This window comes from Pleurodeles waltl, chromosome 1_2, assembly GCF_031143425.1.
Source record: "Pleurodeles waltl isolate 20211129_DDA chromosome 1_2, aPleWal1.hap1.20221129, whole genome shotgun sequence".
Taxonomy (NCBI): domain Eukaryota; kingdom Metazoa; phylum Chordata; class Amphibia; order Caudata; family Salamandridae; genus Pleurodeles; species Pleurodeles waltl.
The window spans coordinates 1,030,942,880-1,030,956,533 of NC_090437.1; the positions used below are offsets into that span (position 1 = coordinate 1,030,942,880).

General features: G+C 42.7%; 1 protein-coding gene across 1 annotated transcript in view; it reads right to left on the bottom strand.

Annotated features, from left to right (window-relative positions):
• PGM2 (phosphoglucomutase 2) overlaps positions 1 to 13,654 on the bottom strand; it is a 252,015-nt gene that overhangs the window by 178,873 nt on the left and 59,488 nt on the right. Inside the window, exon 3 of the mRNA XM_069202119.1 lies at positions 4,347 to 4,453. Coding sequence (XP_069058220.1) covers positions 4,347 to 4,453 — 107 coding nt within the window. The remainder of the gene's footprint in view (positions 1 to 4,346; positions 4,454 to 13,654) is intronic.

The following is a 13,654-nucleotide window of genomic DNA, read 5'->3' on the forward strand; positions in this document are numbered from 1 at the left end:
CCACTCCATGACAGTGCACCACTAAAACCAAGTAGTAAAAAATAAAACACAATCAGCTGTCCAAATGACTAACAATACAAACCCATAATCTTTCCCAAAACTATGATGCAAACAGCACTGTCTTGGTCTAGAGCAGAGTTCTTCAGACAGTGGGGCACGCCCCCCTTGAGGGTCCGTGGTGACGTTCCCAGGGGACGTCACCTCGGTAGCTACTTGTAAATGAAGATGTCTGGAAGCACCACTTCATTTTTTTCATTTCCAGGGCGTCTTCGTTTACATGTCTGTTGAAGTGCATAAAAAAGTAAGGCAACTGTGATCCTGAGCCTTGTGGTGACGAAGGTCAAAGACATGGCTAAAAACAACAAAGTATTCTAGAAGTATTTTATTATATTTTCACTTCACACAACTGCAATTAAAATAATACACCTTTAATGTGTAAAATAAAAGCACATTAAACTCATTGGTGGGAAATACACTCTTTCACATTATTAAACTTGGTTGGTGTGATCACTGTAGATTTCAGTATGTGAAACCAGAGAACCACAGAACTGAATCCTGGTTGGTGCAGTGGATAATAGTGATTTTGATATTGAGTTGTGCTATAAGGTTCCAGCATGTAACGGAATGCACTGTGAATATGTAAGGCATTATTCTAAAATTATGTGATCAGAGCCACTGGAAGTTTGTGGCCTAGAAGCACCACATTATGTGGCAGTGTTTACTAAATTAAGTGGCAAGGAAAGGGGAATTATGCAGTATAATGTGGCACATTTGTTGCCAGTATAATTTTTGTATTTTGACATTTTTCACATGTTAGTACAGTCTGGGCAAAGATTTCACCTAATTAGTACCAATTTAACAGCCAGCTACAGAAATAAGCAATTGAAAGATGACTAGTTACCCTTTGCAAAGGGATTCCATCGCACACAAACATGTCGCCACATTTTTAGTAACTTTAGATGTGGTTGAGCCAGAAACATTTTTTCTTAATATTTGCACATTATGCAGCAGGTGGTGGATTATGTGGCAAATGCGGCAAATTCATATTTGTGCAAAAATGCAGCTACTGCAGAATTGCATAATTCCAGTGACCCTGCATAAAAAACAAGTGCTTTCAAAGAATACAGATTAGTAACAGCTAACCAGACAGTACCTAGTCCGGACAATTTCTTTATAAGTCCATTATTACAACTCAGCATCCTTACATTATCTGTCAAGAATAATTGATTTTTGTCATCATAATGCGTCAAGTGACTCCAAGAGTTAAATCACTTCCGGCACCCCTCATTCCGCTTTCACACAAAGGTACCTCCAGGTCCCCATTAACAAATCAAGGATGGTTGTTTTTAACAAAAGGTATGGGAACAGTTTCTGTCAAATTAAAAACATATTGGCACCTTAGTCCTTATACACCATGCCAACTTCAGCTGCTGTTTACAGATGCCCTATTAGGTGAGTCGATAAGGCAGAAGGGAGGAGGCAGAAAAGGTCACATTCAGAGCCCTGATCATCCAGACCCATGAAGTTTCTAGATAATGGCCCAGGAGAAAGAGGAAAGGAGCGATATTCATGGATAGCGTAAAAAAAAATTGCCAGAGGATGGGGCGTTATGTAGAATCTATTTTATTTTTTTTCTTATAAATCAGCCAGATTCCCCCTGCCTCAAGAAGATGCCCCGAAGAAGGTGCTGAGAAACGTGAGCTCATTTTTTTTAAAAAGGCCATCACTACCATTAGTGCAGCAGGTGCGTTTGCACTGGGACTATGGTGTGAGGGGCTGCTGCACATCAATATTGGGTGTGTTACTGAGGTATTTGCGGGCAGACCTAAAAATGAGAGCCAGTGGAATGGGCAGAGGAGTTGGTATTACTGGTGCTGCAGGTGCAGTGGCAACAGAGCCCAGGTGTGTGGGGGCCCAACTAAATTCCTATTGTGGCTGCTTTACTCATTCTTTTCTTCAGTAGGGCTCAGTGCACCCTTGCTGTGCCAGTATTATTTCCTGCATTAGACCAACGGCCCAAGAGAGGGAATAATTGGCACAGAGGAGTCACCTTAGCATTAGGCTTCTCAGAGATGGCAGAAAGAGGATGGAGGAAGGCTTTAACAAGGGGTAAAGGTGACTTCCCGCTTCGCAAGGCAGTATGCCTTATCAGTGAAGCTGTATCACAATTATGACTCTCTACCTTTACAATAAGACATTTGGAGAGCATTAGGGATGCAGTGAGTAACATGTATGAGCTCATTTTTTCTGAACGGGACAGTCTGTTTCAAGATTATAGTGATGGCCAGACATAGTGAGGAAAGGTGAAAGTGGCAGAGGGGTTAGTCTGCTATCATTAGTGCACTAGACACAGTTGCACTGGGACCCAAGAGCATGAAGACCTCAATTAATGAGTACTGTTTTTGTCTAGTTCAGTTTTTATGTGTTTGCTCTTTATATGTCTCACATTTAGTGTAAAGTGTGAGCTACTGAAAAAGAGCCCCTGATATTATCTTGTAAGCTCCACCTCCTGTGCTAAGTCCTACCCCTCCCACTGCCCCAGGTCTTCCCATTAAGTTTTCAAACCACTTTGGGTGGGAGGGGGCTCAGAGCAAAACAACGTTTGAAGACTGCTGGTCTAGAGCCTTAGGTCAGAAAACTCTGATGTGTTAGAGGTGGCTAATAATGTCTGCGCATGCATGTTAACCAAACTAACCTTATCACTAATAAAGGCAAATGGAATGCCTACCGCTGGTTTGTGTGAGGATGCATTCACTCATGTTCTTTTAGCAAGTGCCCATTATGAGACTTTGGGCCTGATTACAACTTTGGCGGAGGGGGTTAATCCGTCCCAAATGTGACGGATATCCCGCCCACTGTATTACGAGTTCCATAAGATATAATAGACTCGTAATACGGTGGGCGGGATATCCGTCACATTTGGGACGGATTAACCCCCTCCGCCAAAGTTGTAATAAGGCCCTTTAACTTTACCTATTTTAGAAGTGCAGGTTGATACACTAACTTATCTAAAACAGGGATACATCAACTCAGCTACCTACTAGCTGGCTGCATAAATGTTGCTTTGAAATCAGTTGGTTCATACCTATGAAACTTTATAAACATAGATTTTGACTATAATTTCTGGAAGGAAGCTTTTAATGAATGTTTGATAAATTGAGAGTCAGTGTCTGGTTTTAAAATTCTTGATCTTTTGAAGAAGTTGATCTTAAATATTAAGTTGGGAATCAAATTAGTTGAAATGCTTTTTGTACTGCTGTTTTTGTGAATATATCTGGATGTTTGTATAACAATGACTTTGAGATAAATACGTACAGTTAATTAAGACACATATATTCTACTCCATATCCAAACATGATTTAATCTAATAAAGTTAAAACATCAGAGAAGAAATCTGCCAATTTAAAGCAAAAACTACTAATTTCAAGAACTACCTCTCCAATCTCAGCAGATTTCAAGGCAATTTACAATTAAATCCATAAAAAGTCAAAGAAAATGGGAATTAGTTTTATCATTCCGATCACTTGCTCTGATGACCTTCTACAATGGAACTGATAAGCAGCTGTACCTTTGATGGTGGAAAAAGAAACACATCTTATGCAAATGACCTACCCTCAGTTAAGACTGCTTTATTTTCATCCAGACAGACTTACGCAAACATCACATAGGTTGGCCTTCAGTCACAGACATGTCGGGAAATAACTCTAAATATTCTACTTCAGGAATGTAACTAAGGACCCTTGTTGACTTTAATGATCCCCTGGGAAGCAAGAGAGGAGAAAAAAGGGCATAGTCCTTGTCATGTATAACTCAGAGTCTGGTCTGTTAGTTCACTGTATATCTTAAATCACCATCCTGAGTGCAGCTCATCTGGCCCATCAGGATGAGTCTAGACTCTGAAGGAGGATTCATAATTTCAGAGCCATTGTTCATCCAGCAGATAACCAAAGTGACCAAGAATATGTAGCATGGCTGATTCATTCAGTGTCCTAGTTCTGCAACAAACCTCTCCCTGTCAAAATGCTGCTGGTATTTCAGAGTCAAGAGAAAAACCTTTGTTGTAGAGCACAAAGCACAGCATCATACAGCATTGGATTATAGGTATATATATTATCCATGGGATACTTGAATTATATTTCTTTCAGTGTGCATTGCACCCAATGAAAAAGCATTTACAAACCAAGACAATTTACTGAAAACAAATCACAATTGATTGGTGTTAATATATTTTCAGAGGCTTAATTTCAGGAGAGCATACAGTTGAATAAATTGTAAACAAAGTAGGTGGAAACATAAAATAGCAAATTTATTGCTCAAGACACGATTTGAAAAAAATAAGTACCTACCTCTTACTGCTACCGCCACTTGAAGGGTGTGCACGGGCATCATAGCCAATTACTACACCTCTTTTCTTGATATCACTAAAATTCTTTTCAAGGTATCTACAAAATCCCTACACAAAAAGAAAAAGAAATTACATTATACATCAATTATGATGAGTTTTGCAATTAGATTTCAGTTATAATGGACAAAGCAAAAGCTAGATACACTAACGCAGGTTTAGAGAAGGGTGATTTTAAAAATAATAACTTTACATAGCATACTACCAGTATTAACACACACAAACACCAGCTTCAAATTCCTAAATAAACTGAGATGGATTCAAAATGATTTCAGGTGAAAATCTCCTACTATTATTGAATTCGATCTTACAAGCACAATTTTGACCTTTCACTAAATATTTACAATATCTAGCTTTGTATATCCAGGGTCTCATTAATTTGTAAAAAGAATATAAAAGTTTGAAGATCCTGCTCCTGCTCCTTCAGTAGAAGATGCTAGAAAACTGGATTTCCTAGGAAAATATTGTTACAAATAAATAAGAGATGATTCACCATATAGGAACAGCGGTGGGAACGTTATCTAGGTGTTTGAATAAACTATGCAATAAAGCAGACAGAGTCATGATGTTGCTTGTATGAGTGTGGTTTTGTTCCTGTAAACAACCTGGATCAGAAAATCTTTAGTTTATTATGCTACTACATATGAAACTAATATCACCTGGATGAAACTAATATTACCTGGATGAAAGCACATTTTTAGTAGATTGTTAAAATCCTGATCTTCAAAACGTGAGCAAGCAATAATGATTCCTTTAAATTTTGCCTTTATCTTGTTACATTTGATGTGCTTCAAAGATAGAGATCAAATGTCAGGCTATGGGCCCGATTAAGAGTTGGGCAGTTGCACAGCCGCAACTCCAATACAGCAGTTGTGAGGTGTCCGTCGAACCGGCGGCCTCACCACCATCGTATTACGATGTTTCCACTGGGCTGATTGGCAGAAACATTATATTATGACATTTCCACTAGTCAGCCCGGTGGAAACTGTGCAGTAGCGTTGGCCTTGGCTCCCTCAGGGAGCCGAGTCCTATGCGCTTACACACAGCACCCTCGGAATTCACACTGTCTGCCACAGCAGACAATGCGTATTCCAAGGATGCTAAAGGGGGGCTGCACTACCCACAAAATGGTCGTGGGCAGTGCAGGGGCCCTCCTCTGGCCCCCAGAACTGTCTTTCCGCCAGCCTTTTAATGGCAGGAACCCCGAGGTCCGAGGACCGCCAAACTCGTAATTAGGCCCTATGTCTTCTGACAAATTGCTGCCATTGCTTTTAACATAGGGATTGGTGTTTATTTGTCTTTTGCTGACTGCAAAGTGAGAGGAGTTTGTAAAATGTGACTTGCTGGATACAATGGGTGGGAAAGGAAAGGCTGTAGGATATCATTTTTTGTAACATACATCAAAATGTTAATACCTGTAAATGAACTATGCCCCTATTTCAGAATATACCAGCAGTTAGGAAAGCAAAAATCAGGCAAATATTTGTAATTCTGATGTTTTATGAAAATAAAGATTTTATTAGGCTCAAAACAAATCAAGATACTTTACTTTGTGATGCACAAAGGATAACTATTCACTGAAATCCATTTTCCACACATTATCACTTGTATGTTTCAGTTTTATATGTACAACTGTATATCTGGCATTGTTTAGTGACCATTGCAACAGACAATGTGCTCTCTATAAATGCCAGTGTGCTACTACACAATGCTTTAGTAATATATGAAAAACATGTGCTAAGAAATGCACCAACAGCTGCATACTACATCCTTACCACTCTCCTGGTGAATACAGTTGCAAGCTTGTTCTTTGTGCAAATCTAGGATTTTTCATACTCACCATTACTTGAGTCATGTAGCATTGGTGTCGGCAACTTCTCTCTGAAGTTTTTCCAGCATCACTGGTGCAAAGGTGCAGAAATATGTCCCCAAGTCCAGTTTTAAAACACACCCTTGCAAGAATTCCCAAGCAAGACTCTGGGTGAACCTTCCAATATTTGTTACTGCACTTTCTTTGATTCACAAAGCCATTTCAACAGTAAATATAAGTGACTATTTCAGTAACTATAAGTGATCATACAAATTAACCCCACTTGTGTAGGACTTTCGCAGAAACTGAGAAAGATGAATGTGGCCTTAAACAGAACTGCCAACTTTGGATCCGGGGACCCAATTAAATGGAGTCCAAAATGCACCACTGGGCTTCGTTTTAACACAAAACTAGACATGAGGACTTACCCCATACTGTAATGCACGAAGGGGTTTTCACATTTGCTGGTAATACTGATAGGTACACCAAGATTTTCAGAGGCCTTGTGATTTTAGTGAACGGATGCCAAAGGAAAGTGGGTAAGACTGGGCCCTAAGAGTTTTATTGCTGAAGGTTCTGTGGCACCATAGACAATGTTAACTGAAAGCCTGAAGAGTTAAGAGAGAACCCTTGAGTATATGCTAATAGTTTATATTTCCTGATGTGGGCACCATTGAGTCAGGAATAACCCTAAACTTGTTATTCTAAGGAGGGTGGGACAGGGATTTGCCTGACACCTACTAGAACCCTGACCTAAAGGGGGCTTGTGTTGGTGTTTCTGAATGTCATATTCCTTTGCATGTATAGAGTTAGAAATAAAATACCCAATGTTCTTATAAACGCAATTACTTAGGTGGACATTGATTTATTGGCCGTGCTGTCTGCACTTTGATTTAAAAGCGGTGTTCACTGACCTGTATCTACATCCCCATTGAGAAAGCCTTAATGCTGTATCACAGCTCCCACTGAGAGTCAAGTGTAGAAGGGGTACTTGGCCCAGTAGAGCAGGATCAATGGCAGGTCGGGCCCTAGGACATCAGGGGTACAAAGGCCTCTACCACCAGGGTAGATCTAGTGGCCCCTGTGTGTGTGCCCCATGGCTCTCTGAAAGGGGTTCTATTTGTCAATGCACCATTATTTTTTATGGGAGGGTAAAGCTGTATCAGTGGTTGGGTCATGTGTGGAGCTGGACGTACTGTTTTTTAGTAGTACTTTACACTCAAGCACTTTATTTGCCAGCATCCATAATTCCAATGCCGGCAACATGATAATATACTCTTTTTAAAAATGAAAATGTAGCCAATCTTCAGCATTCAACCTCTACAGCTTGACAAGCTTAATTGTGCAACGAGAACAATGGATGCCGCCCTTTTCTCCCCTTTACTTAATGGTGCAAGAATTCTCCTGCAGCTTTAACTGCTGTTGCAACACCTAGTTTAACAACACTTACATGGGAGGTGAGACCCAAAAATGTCATGGAGACAAGGTAGATCCTGAACAATACTGAAACTCCGATTTTTGGGAGGTGAGGAAAGTGGGTCTTTAGAGGCAGACATCTCCTTGGATGAATTAACAGAGGCCCTTAAGACAATGCAGGTAAGGAAGACACCGGGGACTAATGGCCTCCTCCTCCCACCCCAATTGGGACCATACCTTCTTAACATGTTCAATGTAGCCAGGATAGGAGGTATACTATCACTGGAGTTACACGGGGTGATTATGGTTATCTACATACCAATTAAACCCAAAAGCAACTGTGCCTATCTCTTTATCATATAGTGAAGCAGAACATTTGGCCAAATTCCTGGTTATGAGGATGGTAAGGATCATGGATAGGATGTGCATGTTGACCGGACAGGTTTCATGTCGAGTTGAGTGACTAAACAAAACCTGAGGAGAATGTATAAATGGCTCAATACAATTAAACAAGTAAAAGATCCTATGGCTATGTTGTCCTTAGCCCTTTGACTATTGCCTGGTCCCATCTCTGGCTGAACTTGGGGAAATTTGGGCTTGGGTTGAAATTTCACAGCTAGGTCTCCTTGCTGTATGAATTTCTCACAGCGGTGGTACGGATCAATAAGGTTTACTCAGAACCCTTCCTCTTGGAGCGGACACAAGCCAGGAATGCTCGCTCTCACCTTTACTATATTCCCTCCGCGTGGAGCCTCTGGCCTGTTGGTTTTGAGTCATGGAGGATTTGTTAGGATTCCTTGAAGATAAAAGAAAATCAGAAAAGATTTTGCTAAATGTGGACAAGTGTTCTTCTATACTTGCCAGCTCCCCCACCCCCTTCTCCATGTACAGTCCTCGTGGCTCTCTCATCTCTTGAACAGTTTAAGGATTATCCAGGTTTTAAAATTAACTGGGCTAAATCTATATGAAATTATCAACTGGGAATGGAACAGGTCACTAATGGGGATCTGCCATGAGTTCAATCCAACAAATAATATGTATTTTGGAATTTATAATTGCAAAAAGGGATATCGCTAAAAATTGGGGAAACCACCAGTGTCTAATTAAACAGCAATGGTTGTCGGTTATAGATATGTGCATGGCAGCAGAGAAAGTAGTCTATAACAGTAGAGGCTGCCCAAACTAAAAGATATGGGGTAGAAGGAGAACATGCTATAATATTGAAAATGGAGTAACAGAGAACTTTGAGAATAATGTGGCTTTTACCTTCTTGAATGAACATTAATGGGTGGAAGTGTATGAGCTGTTTCAGTTAGAATCTTGATAAACTTAATTGGACATTCAAAAAAAAAAAAAACAGGTGTGCTACTCCTGCTAGCTTTTTTTATTTTTTAAAGTCATACTGAACAAGAATCAAATCATACTTTTAAAATGATGAATGAGTGATCAATGACTGTAGGCTAGAAGCATGGGGTGTGGTGCCGGCAGTGAACTATTTAGGGGCACCAATAAATATTCAAATGCTGCCTCTTCCTGCCTCTTCCCCCACCACGCCCCTTGTGGACCGCCTTGAGATCCCTTCAAATTAACCAATCATGATACACTAAAAGGTATAGTGATTGTATCCTTTTGCAGCTCTAGTGACTAGTGTTTTAGGTCTGTTATCAATCAATGTTCTATAACAAGCAGCATGATCAAGAAGTCAATATAAAAAGCCATAGTTTCAGGTTGGAAAAACCAGAGAAAGTTGGTTAGCATAAGTGTGTTTGTGAGTAGTCACAATTTTTTTCAAAGCCCTGTCCCACCATGGATACGGTCAGAAATGCACTCCTGTCAAGGGAAGAATTACATTCCTACTAAGAATTTTAATGCAGCGGCAAGGCTTTAATAATTTGTTGGGGGCTACAGGACCGTGTCTCCCTGTGCAGAAAACGTACTTATGTGAAGAAAATGAAAAACGTTATCAAAAAACTGCTGAGCATTTACACAAACACAAGTGTTCAATCTGTATAGCTAAACATTTGTAAATGTTTATACCTGGACAACTTATGAAAAGCTGCAACCTTCCTGGATTTTTTTAAGAAGTGCTAAAAACAGTAAATCTTATCCAAGCAAAAGACATATACCTATGACCTTTTGAGTTACTTTTTTGGAAAGTCGGCCCCTAGGTTTTTCTACCCAATGCCAGGCTTTAAAATAGGCTTTTCATATTGTGAAAATCACTCACGCTGTCTGAGCATAAATGAATATTCTTACCTACCGGTATTCAGTTTAATTGAGGATAATATATTATTTATTTTAGATCAATGAAGTCTACACTTGGCTTACTGTCTCCTTACAGATTTACGGAAATTTCAGATCCTCAGGCAGCTATCCTGGATAATTGGTACTGAGAAGCTGCCATACATGAACTTGAAGGAGGTCTTCAAAATTTGTATTGAGAATTTGTGAACTGCAGGCAACACATGAGAAGTAACAATTTCAGAGCAGTATTCGGCATTGGGAGGACGTTAAAAGAACAGTGCTGTCTACAAGCAGCAAAAGAACAGTAAGAATGCCAGAGCAGCGGGGGCGTGGCCACCCCTGCAACCAAGATGGCCACACAGCCCTGAAGCTTCAATGGTGCTGGCTCTGATTCTTGAGCAGATAGGCACAATACTAATTTCCTGGGCATCGTGATGGGGGAACCCCACCCTTGCAACTCGCTGTCCTAGGCGGTCGACTCTCGCTGCTCCTGGAGCCCATGCTGCCGAGGTAGGAGGGCCAACGCTCTCCTTGGAGGTCCTGCGGTGACAGGGACTGCATGCAGACCTGAGTCGTGGGTGGGCAGGCCGAGTGGTGCATCCAGAGCCTTTGTGACAGCCTCCCTCCTCCCTGGGGGCGACATGCTACTGGGGGTAGTGGGACGTCTAGTTCCTCCCCCCACGTGAATGTTCCATTTACCCTCGCTCATGAGGCACCCTGCGGCCTGAGAGATGGGCCTGCTGTGCGGGCCGGGACGTTCCTGGGCTTGCCTGCAGCTACTCGGCTGGAGGGGGGGAGGGCTTTTTGTGTTCTGCCTGCGCGACAGCCGTTATGTGGGTGAGATTCATGCAACATCTGCGACTTGATGGCCATTCTCTCCTGCCGTGACCTCTTTGCTGTTCGTGCTACTCCCACTGTGACCCTGGAAATATTCACCCCAAGCATACTTTCTTGCAGAGGGTCCCTACCTCAACGCTCCTTATCTCCTGAGCCCACTTGTGTTGCTCTGTCGATGGCCCCAGGAGGTGCCTAACTTCATAGCGGTCCCTCAGGCCGTGCCTTGAGGCTGGGAACTATCCTTATTAGAGGTAATACCAGCGGAGCCCACCTACCCCCCCCGCACTGTACTCCAGACCAGTTCCTAGATTGTAGCCTATACTACTGAAAGCTTTATACATATTGTGTCTACTTGGTTCCACCATCTTTCACAATTAGTACTGGGGCTCCTTACTTGCTCTGTTTCTGGCAAAGGGGAGTAGCCAGGGTCAAACCCATTCCTGCGATGGGCCAAAGCTACCCAAAACAGAAAAAACTGCCCTTCGAGAAACCAAAAACCACTGGGGGGGACTGAGTCCAGCATGGAGGGATATGTGGCCAGTGGTCCCACACCCGAAACGCTGGTGGGCCTGGAGGCCATTATGGCTGAACTTAAAACAGGATTTTGTGCAACAGATATGTGATTTGATTCTATCACTACTCAGTTGGATTGTAAGAATGAACGCCTAGATCGACATATCACAAGACTGGTGAGCTCGGAGGAGCGCATCTCAGTCTTTGAGGACACTGCTGCCACGGTGGTGAAGCAGCTGGAGGCACAACTGAAAATAATGGCTAGTGAAAATGAAGATCTTGAGGCAAAAGGGTGACATCATAATATCTGCATCCTAGGCATAGCAGAAACAATGAACACTGATCACCTTGACCTTTTTGTTGAGCGCCTACTGTCTGATCTCCTAGACAGACATAACTTCACTTCAACATTTATAGTTGACCATGCACACATCTCCCTGGGCACGCGCCCGGTGGCTGGAACCACACCGTGGGCAACTATCACGTTTCCTCAAGTTTAGGGATCGAGACGTGGAGCTCCAATGGGCATGTGAGCTGGGTCCGCTCCTGTTTCAAGGATCCACTGTCTCCCTCTTCTAGGACTTCACTATTGCGGTCCAAGATGCCAGATGCAGGTTTACTGAGGCCAAAACTGCACTGCACAAATTGGGACTCAGGTATGGAATGTTATATCTAGCACACCTTTGAGTTTGATGTAGATAGTAAGGCCCGTTACTTCAACTCTCCAGCCGATGTAATAACTTTCTGTAGGTCAGGGTTTTAGTAGGTGTCAGGCAAATCCCTGTCCCACCCTCCTTAGAATAACAAGTTTAGGGTTATTCCTGACTCAATGGTGTCCATTTACCCTCGCTCATGAGGCACCCTGCGGCCTGAGAGATGGGCCTGCTGTGCGGGCCGGGACGTTCCTGGGCTTGACTGCAGCTACTCGGCTGGAGGGGGGGGGAGGGATTTTTGTGTTCTGCCTGCGCGACAGCCGTTATGTGGGTGAGATTCATGCAACATCTGCGACTTGATGGCCATTCTCTCCTGCCGTGACCTCTTTGCTGTTCATGCTACTCCCACTGTGACCCTGGGAATATTCACCCCAAGCATACTTTCTTGCAGAGGGTCCCTACCTCAATGCTCCTTATCTCCTGAGCCCACTTGTGTTGCTCTGTCGATGGCCACTTTGAGGACACTGCTGCCACGGTGGTGAAGCAGCTGGAGGCACAACTGAAAATAATGGCTATTGAAAATGAAGATCTTGAGGCAAAAGGGTGACATCATAATATCTGCATCCTAGGCATAGCAGAAACAATGAACACTGATCACCTTGACCTTTTTGTTGAGCGCCTACTGTCTGATCTACTAGACAGACATAACTTCACTTCAACATTTATAGTTGACCATGCACACATCACACACGCCCGGTGGCTGGAACCACACCGTGGGCAACTATCACGTTTCCTCAAGGTTAGGGATCGAGACGTGGAGCTCCAATGGGCATGTGAGCTGGGTCCGCTCCTGTTTCAAGGATCCACTGTCTCCCTCTTCTAGGACTTCACTATTGCGGTCCAAGATGCCAGATGCAGGTTTAATGAGGCCAAAACTGCACTGCACAAATTGGGACTCAGGTATGGAATGTTATATCTAGCACACCTTTGAGTTTGATGTAGATAGTAAGGCCCGTTACTTCAACACTCCAGCGGATGTAATAACTTTCTGTAAGCAGCACTTGGAAAGTGTGCCTCTTGGGAGCACAATAACAATGAAAAGGCCCCCTGGTCTCCCCATTAGGGGCTAGCATGAAACTTTTCCAGGCAGAGTAGGCTGCCTGGTTACTCTGAACACGGGATGTCTGGCAGCTAACCAACTAGTGCCCACTGGATCCTCTTTAGATTGAAACCATTAATAAGTAACTACTGCTATATGTGGGCCCATCTTTATTCCTATTTCTCTCTTCGTGACAGAGCCACCTGCCGTGGTGTTGCTACCTCCCACTGGCTTATACCACAGACACATTTGATGGGTACATGTTGTATTGCTGAAATGAGGATTCACCTGGCACTTCAGTGCTGGGTGGGGGAGGGGAATAATTGTTGTAGGTTTGTTTCAGTTATTTTGTTTTTTGTGATGCATCATTTTACTTACATTCCATGTCACATCCTTCATGTATTGGTTTTACTCATGAGCCATGCCTACCCGCACTAACGTACATCCAGTCACTGGTGCCACTTTTATGTCCTAGAATATCCAGGTCCTCAACAGTCCTTGCAAGTGTAAGCAGGTGATGCAGTATTTGCAGAAACACAAAGTAGACAGTCTTCCATCAGGAGACTCATTTGCCACCTAGATCCTCCCACACATTTGCCAGTTCTTGGGATCCACATCACTTTTACTCCAACTACAGCACATACTCACGAGGTGTAGCCACGTTGATACATAAGCGCTTA